Here is a 24,453-nt window from a genome sequence, read left to right on the forward strand (position 1 = left end):
ATAGACCGTAAGGTGAGGGGAAACCGTTAGCATCATTCTGTTAGCATCATTCTGGTAAACAAAGTGGCTAAAACGTTTCAGTTAGCATGCTAAATCAGCAGGCTACAGATGTTTCCATATTGGATCCTGTCCATCAATCTGATGAAGGAGTGGAGCAGGTGAGAGAAACTTTAGGTTAGTGATCTCTCCAAAGAAAGTTAAACCATGAGCGGTGGTGATGATAGCAGCAGGGTTCAAAGTTGTGACATTAGTTTCTTTTTAAAGGTGTGTGAACCACAGAGCTCAGAGAAGAAGGAGAGCTGAATGAGGACAGTTTCATGTTCAATCCACCGCAACAGGCAGAGAAGAATCCATCACCATGGAACGATCACTGATGAGGAATCACTGGGACTATTTTTAAAAACTATAAACATGAATCAATTAAATCAATAAAATCATCTTTAATCAATGATTTTAACAACGTGTTTGGATCTGAAGTTAGTAGTCGGGATTCTTTTACCCATAACAACTGCTAACCATACATTATCCCTTACTTATTGTTCCATAATAATATGCACCAACTTGAACCTTACAGCAGATTTTGATTCAGTGTTGATGACAGTAGCCTGGACTGTCAGACCACAGCTTCAGTTCTGCTCCAATGCAGGTTAGCCGTACTGCTAACTGTTGGACTGGTGCGGGAGCTGAGCCTGTGAGCGGGAGCTGAGCCTGTGAGCAGAGTCAGTGACATTAAACAGTACAGACAGGAAACATCCCAGCATGTTGAAGTGTGTAAGAACCATCACATTATTAAGAAACACATATCTTTTACCATTCAACAAAAACAGAAGTCGAAACCAATGCTGAACTAAATCATCTGTGAAATCCTGTTTCATCAGTTGTGTTCAGCAGTCGCCAGAGGTGATAAGGCAAACAGGGATGTGACAAACAGCAACACTGCTCCGTTTGTGTACCTTTAAGAGCAGAGGACAGACTCGTCTGCAAGGGAGAGAAATGTGAGTCATAAACATTTGAGCAAGACCACCCAAGCTGTTAAGCCTATTTGTTCAGGGATGGAGGCCAGCATCTCACACACAAGAGCTTCTGCCAATTAGGATAAAAGAGGTTTATTCCTGCAAATGAGGATCACTGAGGCTGTTTGATTAAGAACTGTCGGAGGACCGGGGGCACTCTGGGTTTATAATACCATTTCAACCTTGGAGGGACATGTTCAATTTCTTTCTTTAGTACAACCACAGATTTCCTTCCTTATCATGCATAAAGAGCTGACCCACAGCCTGCAGCTGATGACACAACGACGTCACTGCATGTGTGGTGTCATCAAGAACTAAGGGTGACAGCAAAGACAGTGAAAGCAACGTCTGTGGAACATTTTTATGGGTGACTCCAGACATGAAACATAAACTTTGTTATCTGAAAGTGCAATGAGTGATTAGGGATGTGTACCGAATTCGGTACTTTTATAGGTACCGACCGAATTCCGTCGGTACTACCGAGCACCGACTCAAGTAAAATCAAACGGTACCATGTTTCGGTACCTGAACGCATCCTTGTGACTGTGAGGGAGTGGAAGAGTAGGTGATTTTCCATACTTTCGCCCTGTAATAAAGTCAGAGACTGAACGGGTGGACGTCTCTGCTCTCTGCTCTCTGCTCTCTGCATCTGCGCGGGAGCGCGCCAAACGGAGCCTGCAGCTGACGGGCGCGCGCACTCACCGCGACGCAGAACTTCATGAGGGTTAAGTTTATTTTGTACAGTCTATGGTTGAGACGGACCCTCTCGCTCCGACTACCTAACCCCGTTTATAACCGTTCCTGTGTGCGTGAATGCCCAACAAGTAAGTTGTGTGTCCTGTTATTATACAGAGACGGAGAAATTGACTCTTTCCCGTCCGCAGACATTCACGTGTGTTCATTGATAAACTCCAGAAAGAGCAAGTAAACGCCACGAGCAAGTGTCAGCTAATACATCTCATCACCTATATAATCCTGTTTCTGTTCATTCATGTTAAATTGAATAAATATGTTAAATTAAACAAATTTGAGATTTTTTTTTAATTAATATTTATTACTACATAAAAACACAAAAGTACCGAAAATTGGTACCGGTTCAAATCGGTTCAAATGTGAAAGGTACCCATCCCTATGAGTGATAGACTGAGGTCAAAGGTCACTATACACTGATTCTTGTATCAAAAGAAACTGAAAACTGTCTGAAGACTACATCGTAAGTTTTAACTAAGACACTTGAAAAGACCCTGAATAACTCTAAAAGTAGTATGGGAGGTAGAACCTTCAGTTATCAGACCCCTCTCCTTTGGAATCAGCTACCAGTCAGGGTCCGGGAGGCAGACACCCTCTCTACTTTTAAGACTAGGCTTAAAACTTTCCTTTTTGATAAAGTTTATAGTGAGAGCTGGATCAGGCTTGGACTAGCTCTTAGCTATGCTGCTATAGGCCTAGACTGCCGTGGGAACTGACACACTGACACACTGGGATCCTAGCTCACCCCCTTCCCCCCCACCCCTTCATCACTTACTTTAACTCTGCCTGTCCCATTAAAGTTACTAACCATAGACCTTTCTGGAGTCCCTGAGCTCCATTGTCTCGTAGATTCCTCTGAGCTGCCGTAGACGTCCTGCTGTGGACGATCTGGACTCCAGCTGATACGGACGTGCTGGACTCCAGCGGCAACAGCTTCTACTACTCGTCTCATCACTATCACCTCTCTCTTACTCCCCTCTATCTGTCTTTCCAGACCCAACAGGGTCGAGGCAGATGTCTGTCTAACATGAGTCTGGTTCTGCTGGAGGTTTCTGCCTGTTAAAGGAAGTTTGTCCTCTCCGCTGTAACTAGCTAAATACTGTGAGGTGCAATGCTCATGGTGGATTAAGGTGGGGTCAGACTGAGTCTTATCCTGTCTTGGTGTTGGGTCTCTGTTCATAATTTGACATAGAGTGGTCTAGACCTGCTCTGTTTGTAAAAGAGTCTTGAGATAACGTATGTTGTGATTTGGCGCTATACAAATACAGATTGATTGATTGATCTACTAATCTGTGGGACGTATTCTTCAATGACTCATGAAACGGACTCAGTGCACCTGAAGCAAAAGACTGCTCACGTAGCTTCTCCTGAAGCCTGAGTCAACCTCAGATATTAAAGTCATTTACTTGGAAGGTGACAGGCTGGTACGTTAACACTTTCCTACTTCATACGCCCATTTGAGATTATCCTCTGGTTTTTGTGCGAGTTGAACATTTGAACCCAATTTCCCATTTTGGGTTTTTGCTCTTTTCATCTAATGAAAAATACATTATTTAAAACAAACTTCTTAACAGTGCTTCCAAAGGCATCCTGCAGCTGTCACTGATCAGAGTGGTCTGACAAATGATCAAATAAGGGGGCAGATATTTGTATAGAGTTTAAATGAACACAGTAACCTGAAAGGAACATTGAATTGACTTCACACTAGAAGTCACTGTTCCAGCTGTCGAAAGCTTAAAGTGACTCGTGTAAAACAGGGTCAGCAGGTAGAGCCAGTAATTGGACTTGTTCTAGAATAGCCAGAAGAGTGGCACTTACAAAATAATTTAGTGCCCACTCTCCTTCACCCCACCTTCTCTGTCCTCCTCTGTCTGAATCACCTGAATCTTTAGAGTTAAATCTGTGACATGTTGTAAAGGATTCGTTTTCTTTCACCTTTGAGAATTTGTGAATGTAATGGTAGTTTTAATCAACACATTTAAGTGATTTCAACAACCACCTCTGAAGGCATCACTTCATGTGAAGGTTAACTGTGAAAGGGCTCCATCTAGTGTCAAACAGGAAAAATGCATCAATAAATATACAGTTGAAACCAGAAGTTTACATACACTGTATAAAAAGACACAATCTTTTTTTTCTCACTGTCTGACATCAAATCAGACTAAACTTTTCTTGTTTCAGGTCAATTAGGATTACCAAAATTATTTATATTTGCTAAATGTCAGAATAATAAGCGAGAAAGTTTATTAGAGGTTTTAGTATTACTTTCTAAGATTACTATACCTTTAAACAATTTGGGAAAGCCCAGATGATGGTGTCATGGCTTTGGAAGCTTTTGATAGGTTTATTGACAACAATTGAGTTAATTGGAGGCAGACTTGTGGATGTATTTTAAAGGCACAACTCAAACACCCTGCTTCCTTGTGAGACATCATGGGAAAATCAAAAGAAATCAGCCAAGATATCAGGAAGAGAATTGTCGACCTCCACAACTCTGGTTCATCTTTGGGTACAAATTCCAGATGCCTGAAGGTGCCGAGTTCATCTGTGCAAACAACCATGGGAATGTCCCAGCATCATACTGCTCAGGAAGGAGACGGCTTCTGTGTCCCAGAGAAGAACGTTTATTGGTGTGAAATGTGTGAAATGTGTGAATCAACCCCAGAACAAAAGCAGAACACCTTGTTGATGCTGGATGAAGCTGGTAAGAAAGTGTCCACAGTCAAGGGAGATAGGGACTTAAGATAAATCTAACATATAATATGCTCACCAACTAGCCCTCCGTTTCTTATAGCAGGGGTTCCCAAAGTGGGGGTTGAGACCCCCTGGGGGGTCGCGTGATACAAATGGGGGTCGTGAGATGTCTTCCAGATTATTTATTTTTTTGAGTTGTCTAAAATTGTACATTTTACCCTTTTATAATAAAAAAAAAAACCTTGAAAACCTTGAAATAAAACCTTGAAAATAGAAAATGTGATGAGTTTTCTGCCATTCTTTTTGCTAGATGGCTATATGACAGTCATCTGTCTTTTTCTTTTACTGAAAGTAGTTTAAATATGTCATACCTTTAGTTCAAAGAGTATGTGTTTTTCATTTTCTGAGAAAGTTGGTCGTCATCATTTGTGCGTACGCATGGTCTGAGGAAGTTCTATTTTAGTTTGCAGTGTAAGAATAAATTCAAGTAAGAATAATTGATGTGTCCCAGATTTGTGCTTCAAACGTTCGTACGCACGGGTTAAGCACATATTTGTGCGTATGCACTGTTAGTGAATGAGGCCCATTATTCTGACATTTAGCAAATATAAATAATTTTGGTAATCCTAACTGACCTGAAACAAGAACAGTGTAGTCTAATTTAATGTCAGGCAGTGAGAAAAAAGATTGTGTCTTTTTATACATAGTATGAAAACTTCTGGTTTCAACTGTATGTGTGACACTGTAGGTTAAAAGCAGATATATATATATATATATATTTTTTTTACAGTGTTGTGTCATATCCCTCCTACTCAGCTCCTGATGCAGGCTGAAGGGTTAAACTAAGGGCAAGTAGCCCAATAATTATGATGTAGCATTGTTCTTCCTGACGTGTTATCAACTCTTCATTCAGAGGCGATGCAGATTTGTTTCAATAAGAAAAGAATAAATCGACACACAACAAATAGAAAAAGACTATTTATTACTGAAATGTCAGTTTCACCAGCCAAAGAAATGAAACAACATAAAGCAATCTCCAGTGTATTTGGCAGTTACAAAGAATGACTGTTACATTACCTCCCATTGTTACAAACATCTGCAGACACACACAAAAACACCCACACACGAGTCTGAAACCTGTCCTATCAAACTTACATCACAACTTTTTAAATTACATTTTGTTTTTAACTGTGCGTTAAAACACTTCATTAAACATTATCTTCCTTCATTTTCATTTCAAATGTTTTAAAATATCAACATTATTTTGCCAACAACCCACAGTGTACAGGGAAATGGTGAGTCCATCCTCTATATCAAAAATATAACAGCATCACCAAGTCTGTCACTGGAACAGTGGATTCACAAAATGTCTTCAAATCCACCCTGTTAAGAAAACCTCATTTAAATAGCCTGTCTGACGGGCTAAAGCTAGCAAAGCCCCACATATATATAAACCTATGGAGCGATTCATAATTTAGAATCAGAAGCTGATTTTTTTATACAGCTACATAAAGTTTATAGTTTCATCCCTCTGTGTAAACTCAGGGACTTCATCAAAGTGTCTGATCACTACAGTGACAAACTTTTAGATCTTCTGATGGGAAACAAGTCTTCAAACATCGTCCGACCTGCTTCTTCAAATATCTGAACATTTGGAAGAGAAGGACACAACACTATAATCTGAACTAACACCACTAACTGAAACTCCACTTTCCTCCCTGAACGGACATCAGTGCAGCTGTTCATCTACTCTGAACTGAAGCGAAAAGAAGTTAAACAAAGTTAACTGAAAAGAGAGTCAAAGCTGGCCTCGTCATTGAGCAGCGCTACAGTAAAGGGATGGGCATTTCAAGCCAAAATACTATTCCATAATCATTGGCATCTATTCCACCATTATTCCAATAATCCTGTGTGTGTTTACATTTTACAGACATGCACAGTCTCTGAAAATAAGTGTGCAGTACAAGCAGCAACCTGCGTTCAAAAATAATGAGTCCAATGTGGAAGTGCTAAAAACTGCAGTTTATCAAGGATCAACTTGAGGCTGGCTCCGGAAGTACCGGAAACCACATACACACCAATTCAAAGAAGACGATCTTTACAGCAGAAATAAACATGTTTACAGCCTGGTTCAAAAGACAAGTGGAGTCTGGATAGATCATTTCTCAATCGGCACACACTGTACGGGGGTGAATTTTTTTCATAACGCGGTAATTTCAAAGATATTGAGATTATGAGTATTCCAATGAGAGGCACAGCTGACTTGATTGACAGGCGGGAACACTGTAGCTGTTGGCTAAGAGGCTCAAAGCCCGCCTCTTTACGTCACAATCGCTCGACAGCAGCAATATGGCTGCCGCCGACGATTAGCCTCAAAACAGCGCTTAAGAAACAGATGGGTGACGTCACGGATACTACGTCCATATCTTATACAGTCTATGATTACAACCAGGCACCAGTAAAAATGATGTTAAATTGTTCTTTGAAAATGAAAAAATATTCAAAGTAACTCTTCGATTTTTACAACGTGAATGAATATTCGAAAATCATTGCCCATCCCTAGTCATTGAGCAGCGCTACAGTATTGTGTTTTTCTATTCAAACACATGATTTCTATGTTAAGTTAACCACAAATAGAAAGCGTTATTTAAACCCTAAAAATAAAACCAATCAAGTAAACATAAACCATGAATCAATTATAAATATTTTAGTTGAAACCAATACATAAAACATTCAAGAGCAGTTGTGATAACACAATAAACAATCATTTAAACACAGTAGTGCCTCTGACTCAGTGCTTCTGTCATCCTGCTGCTCATATTCTAATAAAACGCAGAGCTTATTCAAAGAGTTAAAATACCTCTTCATTTCATTCTGATGTTTAAAAAAAGGGTGTTTCTGGGATTCTGAATAATCAAAAACAGCAAATAGTAAAATAAGGCTCCCTATCATCATGCCTCACACAGATATTATGTCCCTCAGAGTAAATGAAAGAACAGAGCCCTTACATGTAAACTGAGCCAGTCTGCTGTTTCTGCCAGCAAGTCAACTCAATCAAACAAACACAGTAAGGCATGGCACAGCCCACAGCTCCACACCTCATACAAACCTCTCTACTCAGAACTGCTTTACTCCACCATCAAGACTGACACCTTTATCTGCTCACATACACCGTCCACTGTTTAATGAAACTAAATGATGTGTTTATGTTTTTACATTTAAACTGTAAATATAACCCACAGCCTGGAGCAGCAGAAATAATACTGAGCTGACTCAGAGCAGAAATGCACCTTTATCACTAAACCCCAAGCATAAAAAGCTTCAACAGCTACAGCTGCGACAAAAACAAAGTTTCTACATAAACACTTTGGTGAGGAACTCCCTCCCTCTTTAAAAAGACCTTTAGACCGGTCTTTTTGGATCCATTTGTTTTGGGTGAACAGACACTTTATAGGATCCAGAATGAACTCTATGTTTTTGCACTTATTACAGAAACAATGCACAAACTGTGCAAACACATGATACATTTCTATGATGACACAGAGTACAAGTGTGTTGATAAAAATCAAATCCCTCAAACCATTCCTGTGTGGTTCTCACCTGCACAGAAAGCTGGAGGCACAAGGAGGGATAAAGAGCCCTCTGCTCCTCAGACCCCGCAGTCATTGGATCTGTCTTGGAGTTTGCGGGTGAGGATGAGGAGGGTGGAGATGGAGGCGACTGAAATGTGGAAGATCAGCTGCCAAACGTTCCTCGGGCCAAACAGGTAGAGGTTGCATAGGATGATGATACTCAACAGAGTGAAGGACTTTAGCTTCTTTAGGGGTGAGTGGAACAGGTAGAGGTGACACTGTGGGTACAAAGAGAGGAGGGCAGAGTGAGATGAGCAGATTTGAGTTTGAGTGAAAGTCTGTTTGAACTGTGAAGCTTGTTTACCTGAAACACGCAGCAGACAAACGCCAGAAGAAATGCCACAACGTTCCATAAACCATCGTAATCGTCCTGTGTGTACAGAAAGAACAAACTATTGGTTTCTGATTGACTTCAAAATGATTTCAATCTTTATTTATAAAGCCCCAAATCACAACATTCTTATCCTCAGACTCTTTCCTAACAGAGCAGGTCTAGACTGTACTCTATGTTCTATTATTAACAAAGACCCAACATCAAGACAGGATCAGATCCAGTCCCATCTTACAGACAGGACTCAGTCTGATCTCATCTTAATCCACCATGAGCAGAGCACTTTGCAGCATTTAGCAAGTTACAGTGGCAAGGAGAAACTTCCTTTAACAGGCAGAAACCTCCAGCAGCACCAGACTCATGTTAGACACACAAATGTGTATAGACTGATCTTAATATTTAAGGCAGTTAAAGTCAACAGGTCTTATATAAGCATTTACTAGAATGACGTTGGTAATAGGGGTAGAAATTAAAGTGTCCGTTACAGCAGTTGGAGTCGGACTGAGATTAGCGTTGTAACAGTGATGTTGGTGGTGGATTTCAAAAGTGCCAGATTTATTTCAGATTAAATTAACACAAGCTAACCCCCATAGATTACAGAAGATTGACAGCAACATATCCGCTATGTGCACAGTACATATTAGTCAAGCCTATTTGTTGTTTCTTTGTATTTATAGCTAAGGTTATTGTTATTATATTTTTAGTTTATTTTTTATTGTAGTTCTTATTCTTATTCTTATTCTTATGCCTTGTACAAAGAGAGCACAGTTTACTAAAGTCAAATTCCTTGTGTGTTCAAGCATACTTGGCGAATAAAGCTGATTCTGATTCTGATTCTGATGTGTCAAAGGTGTAAAACAACAGAGAGTGATCTTCTTCACGTGTTTTGGAACTGTTCAGTTATAAACTAATTTTGGAAATATATTACAATGTTACAATGTTACAATGTCATTTAGCAGACGCTTGTATCCAAAGCGACGTACATATGAGAACAAGAACAACACAAGCAAAGATCTAGACAAGAGGAAACAAGATCAGTAAGAGTAACAAAGTGATTCAAGTCCATTTGGATGCAGGTACTGCCAAGCAGTGTAAAGGCAATGAACAAAAGTAAGTAAGGATTTTTTTTTTTTTTTTTTATATCATTGCTATAACTTCAAAGGTAATAGGATACAAGATAGAACAGGACCCCAAACCTATGGATAATAGGAGATATGAGCTCTATTGATAGAAGTCATAGCAAGAAATATTTTATTTTACTTGCCAGCACAGCAGCAAAAAAAATGCATCTTAACGGACTGGAAATCTGAAGACTCACCATCATCAAAGCATTGGATAAATGAATTGATGTCTTAATGCATGCCTGAAAAGATACTGTATAACATAAGAAAAAAAACTGAAACCTTTAATAACATTTGGGATCCCTTCCTTAATATTTTGCCATCTCTGGGACAAGATAGCAAAAGTGCAGCTCTTCCTGGATCAACATAAAGACCACTAGCTGAATTATGTTTGGATGAATGTAGGTGCAAGCACAAAAACTAAACAATTGAAAGAGCCATACAAAGGTAGAGGGTGGGAGATGGGTGGGGGGAGGGGGAGTTAAAGCAGCGTTTTATTTTAATTTAATTCTTCACTTGATTGAAGATAACGCATTCATTAGATAATTCAAACTCAAACTGGATATGTGTTAATTACATTAAAAATAAATATTTTTAATTTCTCTTCATGATTCTTTAATCATTACTTTGAATATACATTTATCACCATTACCTTGACTGTTACTTTTATTATTATCAACATTATTACCTGTATTTTTTCCCCTTATTTTTAATACTATTATTACTCTTAATTGAATTATCATTGTTATATTTATTGTTTTATTCAGCTATTTACCTGTTTACCTATTAGAGGTAAATCAACAAAATTATTTCATTTATCATTATTATCTTTTATATTAATTTTCTTTGTACGTGTATATATATATATATATATGCATGTATATATATATATATATATATATATTACAGTATATATATATTTATTCAATTTATGTCTATCTGTCTGTCTGTATGTATTTATTATTATAGTAATTATTATTTTATTATATTTCTTTATTTTTAAGTTTTTTACTTTGATTTTTATTAAAGTTTTTTACTTTTATTTTATTGTAATTTATTTTTATTTTTATATATACATATAACAATGTTTAAAACATAGAAACATGTTTGAATATTGAACCTGTATTGTAAAGTTTGCGTTTTGCCAATAAAAACAAGTCTTGAAAGAAAAAAAGAACATTTTAAACTTTATCATTATCAAATATCTGCCAGCCAAGCATACGATTATCTTTCAAATGCATGACTTACTTTTTTAATACTTATCGTATGACTTTGTGATGCAAGGGGGATTTTTGCATCAGTTAACATTTTGAATATTTAAAATAATGATAATTTTTATGCTAATGTGTCTGCAAAATAGATCAAATAAACAAAGTAGACCAAAAATATTTTCATTGAAAATAACACATTATATACACTACCAGTCAAAAGTTTGGACACACCTTCTGATTGAAGGGTTTGTATTTATTGTAATGATTGTAAACACTGTAGATTAATACTGAAGACATCAAAACTATGAAAGAACAGATATGGAATTATTGAATGAATAAAAAAGTGTTAAACAAAGCAGAATCTGTTTTAGATTTTAGATTCTGTAAAGTAGCCCCCTTTTTCCTTCATGACAGCTTTGCACACTCTTGGTATTCTCTCAGTCTGCTTCATGAAGTGGTCTCCTGGAACTGTTTCTAATGAACATGAGTCTTGTCAAGAGTTCATTTGTAGAATGACTTGCCTTCTTAATGTGTTTGAGACCATCAGTTGTGTTGTTCAGAGGTAGGGTTAGTACACAATGGATAGCCCTATTTGACTACTGTTGTAATCCAGATTATGGTAAAACCAGATTATTTCATAGTTTTGATATCTTCAGTATTAATCTACAATGTTGGAAATTAATAAAATAAATACAAACCATTGAATGAGAATGTATGTCCAAACGTTGGACTGGTAGTGTACATTGAGCATAATAAGCATCAACATTGACTGGCTGACCTGACTCCTTCTGCCCTCTACTGGAGGTATTTGTGACAGACTCTGGCGTAGGTCTTACCTGGAATGTGTACTCGATGAGGTGGACTCCTCGGATTATGTTCAAAGACGCACACATGATATTCAGGACTAGAGAGAGGATGCCTGGGGCTGTCACTGGCTCCAGTCTTACATTCTGACCTGCTGAGTAGAGAGATATTTCAAATACAAACCATTCTTCATCACGGTAACATGAATCAGCTTTATAAGGTATGAATGACATGCAATCAGATTTACCAGATCCAGGACCTTGTTCAATATGCCCATTTGCAATGCCATTACTGAGATCCACTTCTTCCACATTTATTACTTGTGGTGGTTTGATCCTCAGATCCTCCTGGACCTCAGCCAATGTCACCTCGAGGGCCGGACCCCCGCTCTGGTTATACTGCTGCTTCAGCTTCTGAATGGTGCCGTCTATTGATGTCATGCAGGGTAACATCAGAATAAATCAAAGTATTCTTATTATATTATCACAAAAAGAGAGCCATGTTTCATATACACTAATCATATTCTTATTTGAAGCTAAATCCTCTGCAGTCTGACTCCTCATCAGTACATCTACAGGATAATATTTGTCTTTGACTCACCAAATTCCAAAAATGGATACGGCCGGGCTGCCAAGGAAACCACAGTGCTACTGAAACACGCTGTGAACTCCCAGCGCAGATCTTCCAGGAAGCAGAAGGCCTTAGCAACAGGGAGGCTGCAGTGGCACACGGTCATGTAGGATACACCCTCTGAAGAGACGAAGCTGAACAGGTGAGAGGAGGAGAGGTGTTTAGTAAACAACCAGCCTGACACAGCTTGACATGTACGCCCATCAGATCAAGCTTGTTTCTCTTCAGCATCATGAAATCAAACACAGACTGAGCCACCTGAGACTATGCAAAGAGCACAATTTACAGCATCTATAAGACCGTACTATATGTTGAGCTCCTGGCCCTGGATGCTGCCTCTCTCAGGGAAACGGGAAAGTGCCTTGCTGATGGTCCTGAGCTGCTGCTTCCTGCTCTGGAGCTCTTGGTTGTGTTCAAAGTCTGTGGAGGCAGACAGGGGGAGTCCATCCCTGACCCGAACCACGAAGGCAAACAGGATCAAAGACATAGTCCACTGGGTCCATGAAGAACACACTGCCTGCATGGGACAGAGAGAAAAATAAGACTGTTAGTACTGCTACTCCTGCCTCCAAACTACATACTTACAATTTCACAATACTTAGTATGAATCAATTCAACTTTATTAAAATAGCACCTTTCATACTTGTGGTCAATAAAAAAGATCGTTTACATTGATGGTGAGAAATACAGCTCAAAGAGCATCTTTGGAAAGACATACAAGGTACAGCACACAGTCTGCAGAGAAGTCATCAGAAACTAAATCAGTTTACAGTGACCTCTGACCCTCACTGAAAGAAAAGGAGGTTATATTGGACATTAGAGAAACACGTTAGATTTGAAATGTTTCAGAGACATTAACACTTTTATTTTGTACACAAATGTAAAGAAAACTGTTGTTTTAGTAGTAAATATTATTATTTTCAATCAACAGAATGTTTAAAATGGTGCCTAGTTTTTATTTTTATAAGTTCTATGCTCTTATCACCAACTTGCATAGTAATTTGTCACACTCATTTCTGCAGATTCTGCATTTATTGGGAGTGTCTATCAGCCAATGGACCAGGGAACATAATCGCAGTAAACGGCACCATGAAAAAAGAGCAATACATCAAGATTCTCAACAACAACATCAAGCAGTCTGCAGAGAAACTTGGCCTTGGGCACCAGTGGACATTTCAGCAACACAATGACCCAAAACACACAGCAGAAGAGGTGAAGAAATGGTTAGAGGACAAAAACATGAATGTTTTGCAGTGGCCCAGCCAGAGTCCTGACTTGAATCCAATTGAGAATCTGTGGAGGGAGCTAAAGATCAGGGTGATGGCAAGGAGACCCTCAAACCTGAAAGAGTTGGAGCTCATCGCTTAAGATGAATGGGCAAAAATACCAGTGGAGACATGCAAAATGCTGGACAGCAATTATAGGGAGCATTTGATTGCTATAAACAGCCAATAAAGGCCTTTCTATTGTATTGTTCTACTGTGACAGTTTGCAAAGGGTATGAATAATTTTGGACATGCCACTTTTTGTTCAAATATAAATAAAGGCTGAGAAATATTTGTTTCCACAATGATGCCTCTTCTACATCATCTTATTACTTTCTGGGAGACGCCTTTGTCATTTCCAATCAAGAAAAAATTTACTGGTTGTATAAAAGTAAATGTGCTAGGGGTATGAATCATTTCGGGCTTAACTGTACACAAACATCAGTTTGAATATGTTTTTTGCACCGCTTCTTCAGTTATTTGTGCAATCATTAAATAATGCCATTTTTAACAGTGTGTTCAATGAGTGGAGAGAGATATCAAACCTCATTAAAGTTTATAATCAAGAGTTCAGAAAGCCTAATCTAGGTGCTATTTAACAATCAGCTGTTTTATAACAGAGGGCATCATCCTCCTTCTTCTTAATGCAGCAGCTTAACAAACACTCACATCTAACATAGGTCCATAAAGTTATAAAACTGCTTTCAGACTATAAATAAAAACCAGAATAAGAGCCCATCTGTTGTTGATATGATCGCCATAACTCATAGACATTACCTGTCTATTATTAACTGCGTGTATGTTAGTGGTCCTGTAGAGTATAACCTTTTGACAGTAATATTCAAGTGTTTGGTATAAGGTAAAACCTTACCTTAATATCATGGCTCTCATGCTGCACCTTGTTACTTAGCTACTGTTGTTAGCTGTTAGTTAGCTGGCTACAGCATGCTATCAGAGGAATAAACCACTAACATGGAGCCATCTTTAACTTTTAAACTCCTCAGGGTTGGATTTCACCTTCTGTGTTACCAGAGAGGGAGACACAACACCCCGACACCATGAAGCTTTACATGCGTAACAAGTTGCATTAAAATCAGACAGCGAGCTAACTTCAGAGCTTCTTCCTGATAAAGCAAAACCACAACAAATCTGCTACGGGTCCTCAGGAGGGACACAAATGCTACGGGAAGTAAAGAGGGACAATCCGCGCTTCGCCATCTGAATATGACAGCAGTGCTTTAATAGTGGAGTTAGCTCATCATGCTACCATAGCATGCTACCCAGCGGCCGGCAGTGACTAGCTTGTTGTATAGCTAGCTAGTGCACCGAGGTTAGTGATGCTAACTGCAGATTTAATAACACATTTTCTCTAACATCGTTGTGTTGTGTGTGAATATGCTGCGTTGCGTTGTGTTGGGGATGCAAATGTTGTGTTTGGTGTGAATATGTTATGTTACGTTGTGTTGGGTGTGAATAGGGATGGGGCTAAGCTAACTAGCTAATGAGCCACTAGCTGAGCCATGCTAACAGTGTGTAAGGGGAGTTGGCGAGCTGCTGTTAGATATGTCACCATCACAGCTTCACTGTTACTCAATATTAATGCCATGAGCGTGTCGTGTTTGGTTTTAAAACCAGACTAAGGAGTTACATATGTGATGCAGGAAGTGCTAAGTTAAGTAAACAATCTTTGTTATAACAGTTGAATATGCACACGCTAATGTTGATGTGTTAGAGTTAATAATCCTGCACACTAACTACTAAAGTCTGCATGACACACAGGACACAGGGATCATTGTTATTATAGTCTATCACTTAAATATTTATGTTGTCTTTATAATTTAATTTGATGTTTTATTCTTTGTGTCTTGGACATTTACAGCCAAAGTAAATGTGGATGTTTATACTCAGATTGGAAGTGTTACACTTTAACTTTAAATGGGAAGAAACCAGAATACTACACATGAGACGCCTGAATACTACACATGAGTAGCCTGAATACTACACATGAGACGCCTGAATACTACACATGAGTAGCCTGAATACTACACATGAGACGCCTGAATACTACACATGAGTAGCCTGAATACTACACATGAGACGCCTGAATACTACACATGAGTAGCCTGAATACTACACGAGACGCCTGAATACTACACATGAGTAGCCTGAATACTACACATGAGACACCTGAATACTACACATGAGTAGCCTGAATACTACACAGGAGACGCCTGAATACTACACATGAGTAGCCTGAATACTACACATGAGACGCCTGAATACTACACATGAGTAGCCTGAATACTACACATGAGACACCTGAATACTACACGAGTAGCCTGAATACTACACATGAGACACCTGAATACTACACGAGTAGCCTGAATACTACACATGAGACGCCTGAATACTACACGAGTAGCCTGAATACTACACATGAGACGCCTGAATACTACACGAGTAGCCTGAATACTACACATGAGACGCCTGAATACTACACATGAGTAGCCTGAATACTACACATGAGACACCTGAATACTACACATGAGTAGCCTGAATACTACACAGGAGACGCCTGAATACTACACATGAGTAGCCTGAATACTACACATGAGACGCCTGAATACTACACATGAGTAGCCTGAATACTACACATGAGACACCTGAATACTACACGAGTAGCCTGAATACTACACATGAGACGCCTGAATACTACACGAGTAGCCTGAATACTACACATGACACACCTGAATACTACACGAGACACCTGAATACTACACGAGACACCTGAATATTACACATGAGATGCCTGAATACTACACATGAGACGCCTCAATACTCCAGGGCTCACTCATCTGTGTTGTATTGGCTTGTGATTTCAATACATCAATGTTCATACTACCCCTTTAGCTTGATCACCCTCTCGTATTAACCTTAAAGTCAGAATGGCTTTCGGCCAGCTATATATAAATATGTTGAGTTATTGCTCAGGATTGTGGCCTCTTTTTCAGGAAATGAATGATGGTCAAAACAACAGGTCACTGTCAATTACACCTGAAGTACACATTTCGCTCCCCACACACTGTGTCTGTTTTTTTCCGGCGCAGTAGCATCAGTGGTTTGTGACCTTTCAGTTTCTATAATTCAACATTAGATAGAACGTATGGTACGGTCTAGACCTGCTCTGTTTGTGAAGCGTCTTGGAATTGTTTTGAATTGGCGCCGTATAAATAAAGATTGATTGATTGATTGATTGATTGATTGATTGGTTGATTGGTTGATATCGTTACTTGTCTCATCACTATCATACGGTAGACCTGAAGGCCAAAGGTAATAAATATTTCAAAATCGCGAAATATATTTCACAGAACAAAAATAATTTAAGAAAAATACATTTCACAGAACAAAAACATGTATGTCCTCTTGTTGAAGTATATCAACTCAAGCTCCTCTTCCATCCTGGTAAACACTTCAAATTTGGCGCTGGCTCTGCACTATCATCTCTCTCTCTCTCTCTCTCTCTCTCTCTCTCTCTCTCTCCCTCTCTCCCTCTTTCTCTCTCTCAATCTCTCTCTCCAACACTGTCTCAGCAGATGTGTGTCTAACATGTGTCTGGTCCTGCTGGAGGTTTCTGCCTGTTAAAGGAAGTTTGTCCTTGTCACTGTAACTTGCTAAATACTGCAAAGTGCTCTGCTCATGGTGGGTTAAGTGTAGATCAGACTGAGTCCTGTCTGTAAAATGGGACTGGATCTGATCCTGTCTTGATGTTGGGTCTTTGTTAATAATAGAACATAGAGTACGGTCTAGACCTGCTCTGTTTGAAAAGAGTCTGAGGAGAACGTTGTTGGGATTTGGTGCTATATAAAGATTGATTGATTGATTGATTGGTTGATATTGTTACTTGTCTCATCACTATCATACGGTAGACCTGAAGGCCAAAGGTAATAAATATTTCAAAACCGCGAAATATATTTCACAGAACAAAAATAATTTAAGAAAAATACATTTCACAGAACAAAAATATGTATGTCCCCTTGTTGAAGTATATCAACTCAAGCTCCTCGTCCATCCTGGTAAAAACTTCAAATTTGGCGCTGGTTCTGCACTATCATCTCTCTCGCTCTCTCTCTCTCTCTTCCTCTCTCTCTCTCTCCCTCTCTCCCTCTCTCCCTCTCTCTCTCTCTCTCTCTCTCTCTCTCTCTCTCTCTCCAACACGGTCTCAGCAGATGTGTGTCTAACGAGAGTCTGGTCCTGCTGGAGATTTCTGCCTGTTAAAGGAAGTTTGTCCTTGTCACTGTAACTTGCTAAATACTGCAAAGTGCTCTGCTCATGGTGGGTTAAGTGTAGATCAGACTGAGTCCTGTCTGTAAAATGGGACTGGATCTGATCCTGTCTTGATGTTGGGTCTTTGTTAATAATAGAACATAGAGTACGGTCTAGACCTGCTCTGTTTGGAAAGAGTCTGAGGAGAACGTTTGTTGGGATTTGGTGCTATATAAAGATTGATTGATTGATTGATGTGTGGACTGTAGGAGTGGAGGAGTTTAAAATGTACAGTAAGGAAGCAGTGCTGGGGGTAGATTTGCATAGCTGTTACATTTCCCCGTAGACCTCTCCCTCTCTCCCCTCCCATCCCTCGCTCCCCTCCCCTTTCCTCTGCCATTCCCCCTTCTGTCTGTTTGTCTCTCCACATTGTTTCCAACACTCTGCTAAACTCACTGTGGTCTGTAGGCGTGTACTAAGAGCTAAACATGGGGACCTGAATGCAGCTTCTTTAAATACCAGGAAGTCTTTTTGATTTGTTTTACTCTTTCTACATTTTAGGTCACCTGGACTTTGATCACTATGGGGCTGAAAGACCGTCCTCAGTGTTACTTTGATGTGGAGCTCAACCGGGAGCCAGGTGAGAGAATTTTAAATGAGTTTACAGGTAAACAGGCTGGGCTCATTTCCATATCCTTTGAACTGATATCATCAGAAACCTTTTTAAACTACATGTATGAAGGTGTTTTTGTAGCATGAGATTTTGGGTTGATGTTTATTTGCTTGTACAAAATAAGAATGGAGAACACAGTGATGCTGTAGTCACTGTGTGTGTCCTTTGAGAAGCTGTTAACATTGTGTACTTTATGATGTAAATGTAAAGCAGTCAAAGGAGAATAGGACCAGTTTAGCAGCCCCAAGCATAATGAAGTACTTCATTCATATTTGGGTAAGAAGGAGGAAGGAAGAATCCCTCGTCACTCTTGTAAGAGTGCTTACAGCTTCTGCTCCAAGCTACAGGAAAGTTTCTGTAATGTCTGAGTTCACCACAGGGTTCTCTTCATTTGGGGAAACCAGTTGAACATATACAGAAGTCTGCAGAGCCTATCAAACTTAAAACCCTTGTTTGAAATAACAGCATGTTTATCACCTCCAACCCCTTCTCTGTAACTTTTAAAGCTACAAACTAAAGGAAGCTGTTTTTGTTCTCTTGTGTTTTCCAGTTGGGCGCATAGTCTTCCAACTGTTTTCAGATATTTGTCAGAAGACAAGCAAGAACTTTCTTTCTTTGTGTACTGGTGAGTAACATGTAAACCTCTATATCATGCCTTTGAAGGGTTACAATATTCCGTGAATTTTCAGAGTTGGAAACTTTCCATGGGAATAACCAGGAATTTATGGGAATAAACCAGGAATTGACTAAATTGAGGGTTGGCTCTTAATAGGGAAATTAAATATAGTTGTGGAAAATATATTTGAGCATAATCCTGACTAAAACAACCAGATTTCATGCAAATACTATTGAATATGCTTTTTCATTGAACATTTTGAATGGGACTTTGTTGGGATTGCATTGTTGTTAATTTTTGAATGGGTTGGGTCGGGGGGATGAGTAATATTTAACTCAACACAGGGCGTAAAATTAACACCCGCCAAGCGCCAATGGAGGGTAAAAAATTAGTTTGGCGTGTAAAACAAAAACACACCCGCCAGTGGCCAACAAAAAATGTTGTATTGCATGTGAGGTTTTGTTTTCATACTGTCGCCCATTTCTGCCCACTGTAAGGCTACTTTGACCCTTGCGGCACGCTGTACTTGTGTTGTGATTTGATACGTCGGGAACAGCGTGGCGTCAGCTACAGCTAGTGGAGTTCTATTCCTTCCCTTTGCTTGAAGAAGCACGGCGGGAAGAGTGTTTGGAGGAAGATGTGGTGACACGTTCCCGGCGTGAAGCCACCACAAACAAAAAGGATAAACAAAGAGGCAGGAGACGATCAAGAAGAGGAACAGACAGCTAAATGAAACAAAAAAAACTTTTTTAAATCAAATAAGGCAGGATTTTTTTATTTGGCTGGTGAAAAATATTTTTGGCCGATACATTTTTGGAGGTCACTAGCCAATGGCAGATGAGTTAAAAAGTTAATTTTACGCCCTGACTCAACATTCACGTTTTTGTTCTTCAATGAAAGAATTGATTGTTCAATAAAATATTGAAAACTTGATAAAGTTCTACTTACAAATTAATTATTTTGGATGGATTTCTACTTATAACAAAAAACATATTTATGCTTGGAATGATACCTTTCCATTAAATTACTCATAATTCTCATAATTACCATGGAAAGTTTCCAATTTGGAATATTTCCAAAATTCCCCAGCTTAACTTCCCATGGGAATTTACTGTAAACTTTACGGAAATGTACCACCCCTTTGCACCCCTATGCAACATTAACTGTCTTGTGTACCAGACTAATTCTGTACCTTGTGTAAGAGCGGATCATGTAGCTTGGTCGACTGCTGAAGTGATTCATTTAAACGTTTGTGAATACTTGTTCTGTAAATGAAAAGCAGAGGCTTGTGGATTTGATACTGGTTCAGGTGGCCAGGCTGCTTACCACAGCACACGTGGTTGGTGTTTAATATTTCTCCTCTGTACCTTCAAGATAATAATAAGTAGATAGGTAGGTGAGACTGCAGATAAGAGGCTGAGTATCACCCTCTACACTCTAGGCATTGGATATCCTGACGAGAGGAGCCAGTGTAAATTGTCCGATAACAGATGGAGTCACTGGTTGGACGGAGGGGATCCTGGTCTCTCTCTCTCTCTCTATTCCTCCCACTGAGTGGGACACAGTGTCCTGTAGTAATGCTGGTTTGACTAAAGATAGCCATAAATCTGAAGCAGACTGCAGATCGATGCTCCCTCTCATTTTTCAGTCCTCTACAGCTTGTTCATCTGTTCCTTTTCCTGCACACTCAGACACAACATAACACTGATACACACAGTATACTCCATCTGACTGGGCAGTTTACTGCGGCTTCCTTAAAGTCACTAATGTGTTCTTTCAGCAGAGGATAAGCCCACACACTTAGAAACCAGACCTCTGGAACAATGCTGAATCAGAATGCTATAAGAACAGCAACCTAAGAACAGGCAGCCCTTTGTCATCCCGAAGCCCACTGAAACACAGCAACATGTAAGGAAATACCTGGGGCTCTTTTTACTCCAGACTAAGGTAATGTAGGAGGTAAAAGCTCAGGGCCAATGGTCTGCCTCTTATGGATCACTACCCAAAGCATGTAGTTTATTGATACCCTCTCCCCATCATCCCCGAACACTAACGCTTAGGGATGTAAGGATATATCGCAAGATGGTAAAAAAATCAATTCAAATAAGGGTGGATTAAAATCGATTCAACAACATTTGTATCTGGATATTATTTTTAAACAGTAGAAGGTTCTATCTGTATTATATTCCGCTTGTTAAACATCATGAAGTCTCTTGTCTGCTCTCTGGTCACTCTCTGAGTGGAGGTGTTTTAACTTTAAAGCATGTTTCAGAATCAGTTGACTGAAGGTGTTGATCACAGTGGAGACGCTCAGCTGGGGGCTGCAGCTGAGTGACAGGTCTCCACGAGCGCTTTTTATCTCCACCGCCGGACTGATTCTGACCCGGTTGTGCTCCCGGCTGACACCTGACCACGTTCACATGATTATTTTTCTCAGTAAGAACAAAAAAACTGGACACTGAGTCTGAAATCTGATCCTGTTCAGTTGTCCTGTTGCAGTAAATCCACATGTTGTAGTCTGAGTCTTCACTCTATGACCATGAGTCCACAGAGATTATTTATAAGCCTGCTCCTCACGTTGATATTCAGTGAGTTAACATTTTGAACACCTCAATATGATCTGTAGCTGTTTAATACCGTCAGTAATATACACTGTGTCAGGAAGGAACATTTGATTTAGGGGAAAAAAACATATCTGTCATTATTTCTGACATGGAAAACATTCCTGTTTTTTTAATGATTAAATGATAATTGATCGTTAACATTTCCAAAGATCTATCATGGAGAATACTTGAAATTTACATCCCTCATTTAAAGAGATTGACCTTATCTGTTTTAATATTTAATACTTTCATTTGGGAATCGTTCACTTTCCATTTCTCTATAATTGTTCTGAAATTTTCCAACAAGGTATTTTTGTACAGTGATTTTTAGTTTTTTTTGCAAGGTGCTGAAAAAAAGTGTGCAGTGGTTTTATTTGAGTTACAACACACCTTCAAAATGAAAAAGGATGACTTTGTTTACAAAGAAATATAAGAGAACAAATATATATCCCAACTGTCCATATCTGAGGACTGAAATAAAATAATAGTTATTTATATTTTGAGCTCAATCCAGTTTTCTTGAAAATCGTTAGAGAATCGTGAGTGAATCCGGACTTGAACCAAAAATCGGGATTTGAATCGAATTGTGGGTTGAGTGTATCCTTACATCCCTACTAACCCTGACCGTGATGTCACTCCCTCTTTACAATAAATGCACTAATGCAATTCACTTAGTTACAGCTAAGTTGAGCGTGTTACATGAAATGAATCTCAGGTAACACATGTCTGATTGCAGGTGAAAAGGGAACCGGCAAAATGACTGGGAAAAAGCTGTGCTACAAAGGCTCCACATTTCACCGAGTCGTAAAGAACTTTATGATCCAGGGAGGCGATTTCACCGAAGGTAAACACATCAGACCTCGTTTGTTTTATGAACTGAGCCAGTCAGTTTGTGTTACATTTCAATGATGGGGATTTTTTACATGGTTTTACAATGAGCTGCACATTTATCTTAGTATGATTACATTTGCAATATGGTCAGTTCCAACAGAGCCCCTAAAATCCCAACACAGTGATCATTTTTATGTTGTCATTAAAGTTAGGAAGCTGTTGAAATGAAGCAGTGGTAATGATTCCACTAGCCATCTGTTGCCAAGTTCATAACTTTATCACAAGATCATTTTAATGGATGCAGAAAGTAATCAATCATTAGTTATCTGTGCAAATGCAGCAGCGGTAATGATTCCTCTTGCCATCAGTTGTGCACAAGATAAGGACTTGTGTGTCCAGGAACAAGTCTGATGCTGATACATCCCCTCCCACACATTTCAACCACATGTCTGTTGCTAATGCTAATGTATGTATGGTGGTAAAACATGTCCACATATTCCGTGTTTCTGAGTGTAAAGCAGCCTCATGTTGTCTTTTTCAATAACCGTGTTCATCTCTGCAGGAAATGGACGGGGAGGAGAGTCCATATATGGGGGCTACTTTGAAGGTAACTGGAATTTAAACTACCAAAGAATAATAAACGTTGATGGCCTGTTAATGTGTATCTAAAAGTAACGTAGCTATACTTCATGTTCTTTTGCATTTACTAAAATGTTATTAATTGTCCTACATATGATGACCTTCCCGTTTCCATTGTATAGTGTTGTCTTCTGTTTAGTCATAGTAGTGGGCTTTATCAAATCAGCATGGAGAGTAGGCTTTCACTTTATTGAACGCTACAATCTTCCTGCCTAAAATTTTCAACATATTCTTTTATTTATAGAGTGGTCTTTGCAAAATGAAAGGTAAGAGTTGTACACAGATCTGTAACACAATGTCACTGTTGTTCCCACCACCTTCCTCTGTCACTCAAAACAGTGCAAATATCTGCATCTGCATATTTGTGCTGAAGGGATGTTGCCGGCTGGGCAGCTCAGGTTACTTTCATGTTACATATATGGTATTTATAGTCACATGACTGAGATGTAGGCTGTAGGAATCACAGTTGGAAGAGCTAATATAGGACCATGTTGGCACAGTGTGACAGTGTTATACAGTGCATCCAGACTGCTTCTCTTCTTCTACATTTTGTTTATTATTTTTTCCCACAAAATTCTACACACAAACAGTCTAAGCGCCCCACATACAGAGGCTATAGTCCTCGTCGCAGAGGTTGCTGGTTTGATTCCCGGCCGCAAACATTTGCTGCATGTGTTCCCCCGCACTCTACTCCCCACATTTCCTGTCTCTCTTCAGCTGTCCTATCAATGAAGGCAAAGATATAACTTTTAACTACACTACTACGCCGTAATGACAATAAAACACTCAAACATCGCATGAACAGAAGTATTCACACTCTTTGCTTTGAAACTCAAAATTGAGCTCAGGTGCATCCTTTTTTCACTGATCATCCTTCAAATGTTTCTATCAACTGATCAATCAATCAATCAATCTTTATTTGTATAGCGCCAAATCACATCAAATGTTATGTCAAGACTCTTACAAACAGAGCAGGTCTAGACCACTCTATGTCAAATTATGAATAGAGGAACCCATCAGTCTGAGTTCTTTGTTGCTGCGGCAACCCCCGATCATTGTCATCATAACAATCTGGACGCCTTTGGGGCTCTGCTAAGGTGTTTTCTGGTAATGACGGACAACTTACAAAAATGAAATCACTTTTTTTTCCATTCTCCCAAATAGCTTCAAACTGAGTTTTTTGTATGCGTCTACTCTTCTCCCCATACTCTCCATGGTGACAGCCGGTAACACACGCTAAATCCTCATTTAAGGGCGGTCCGCACCACTTTTGCACCTGTTATCAATTGCGCATGCAGTCTTAGTAAATCACCCGCGACACGCCCAGTGCAATTGTTTTGTTTACACACACAATTTAGTGCTCGTTATTTGGGATCT

At 39.3% G+C, this 24,453-nt stretch overlaps 2 protein-coding genes across 7 annotated transcripts in view; one reads left to right on the forward strand and one right to left on the reverse strand.

Moving 5' to 3' along the window:
* Positions 1–5,420: 5,420 nt before the first annotated feature.
* Positions 5,421–14,648, reverse strand: sec22c (SEC22 homolog C, vesicle trafficking protein). 3 transcript variants are annotated; one of them, XM_034706330.1, is made up of 7 exons: positions 14,323–14,648; positions 12,492–12,703; positions 12,157–12,320; positions 11,816–11,983; positions 11,589–11,707; positions 8,394–8,459; positions 5,421–8,307 (listed from the first exon to the last, which is right to left on the reverse strand). In XM_034706330.1, exons 2-7 carry the CDS (start codon positions 12,671–12,673, stop codon positions 8,107–8,109), a joined length of 900 nt encoding a protein of 299 aa, XP_034562221.1. In that variant the 5' UTR covers positions 12,674–12,703; positions 14,323–14,648; the 3' UTR covers positions 5,421–8,106. The 3 variants fall into 3 exon arrangements, with proteins under 3 accessions (XP_034562221.1, XP_034562220.1, XP_034562219.1); XM_034706329.1 differs by having other exon boundaries at positions 11,804–11,983; XM_034706328.1 differs by having other exon boundaries at positions 11,589–11,710; positions 11,804–11,983; positions 14,323–14,647.
* Positions 14,410–24,453, forward strand: part of nktr (natural killer cell triggering receptor) — a 34,084-nt gene continuing 24,040 nt past the window's right edge. For 2 of the 4 annotated variants that reach the window (XM_034706324.1, XM_034706325.1), the window contains exons 1-5: positions 14,410–14,781; positions 18,276–18,354; positions 18,938–19,012; positions 22,343–22,450; positions 23,000–23,044. In XM_034706324.1, coding sequence (XP_034562215.1) covers positions 18,297–18,354; positions 18,938–19,012; positions 22,343–22,450; positions 23,000–23,044 — 286 coding nt within the window. In that variant the 5' untranslated portion in view covers positions 14,410–14,781; positions 18,276–18,296. Of the gene's footprint in view, positions 14,782–18,275; positions 18,355–18,937; positions 19,013–22,341; positions 22,451–22,999; positions 23,045–23,320; positions 23,343–24,453 lie in introns of those variants that run through there. The other 2 variants (XM_034706327.1, XM_034706326.1) reach the window with 2 other exon arrangements.

This window comes from Notolabrus celidotus, chromosome 17 (assembly GCF_009762535.1).
Source record: "Notolabrus celidotus isolate fNotCel1 chromosome 17, fNotCel1.pri, whole genome shotgun sequence".
NCBI classification, from domain to species: Eukaryota; Metazoa; Chordata; class Actinopteri; order Labriformes; family Labridae; genus Notolabrus; species Notolabrus celidotus.

Coding starts and splice junctions, on each gene's coding strand:
- sec22c (XM_034706328.1), bottom strand. CDS start 12,673: ATGTCTTTGATCCTGTTTGCCTTCGTGGTTCGGGTCAGGGATGGACTC. Junction 11,711..11,803: donor TGAACAAGGTCCTGGATCTG/GTAAATCTGATT, acceptor CTCTCTACTCAG/CAGGTCAGAATGTAAGACTG. Junction 8,308..8,393: donor TTGTCTGCTGCGTGTTTCAG/GTAAACAAGCTT, acceptor TTGTACCCACAG/TGTCACCTCTACCTGTTCCA.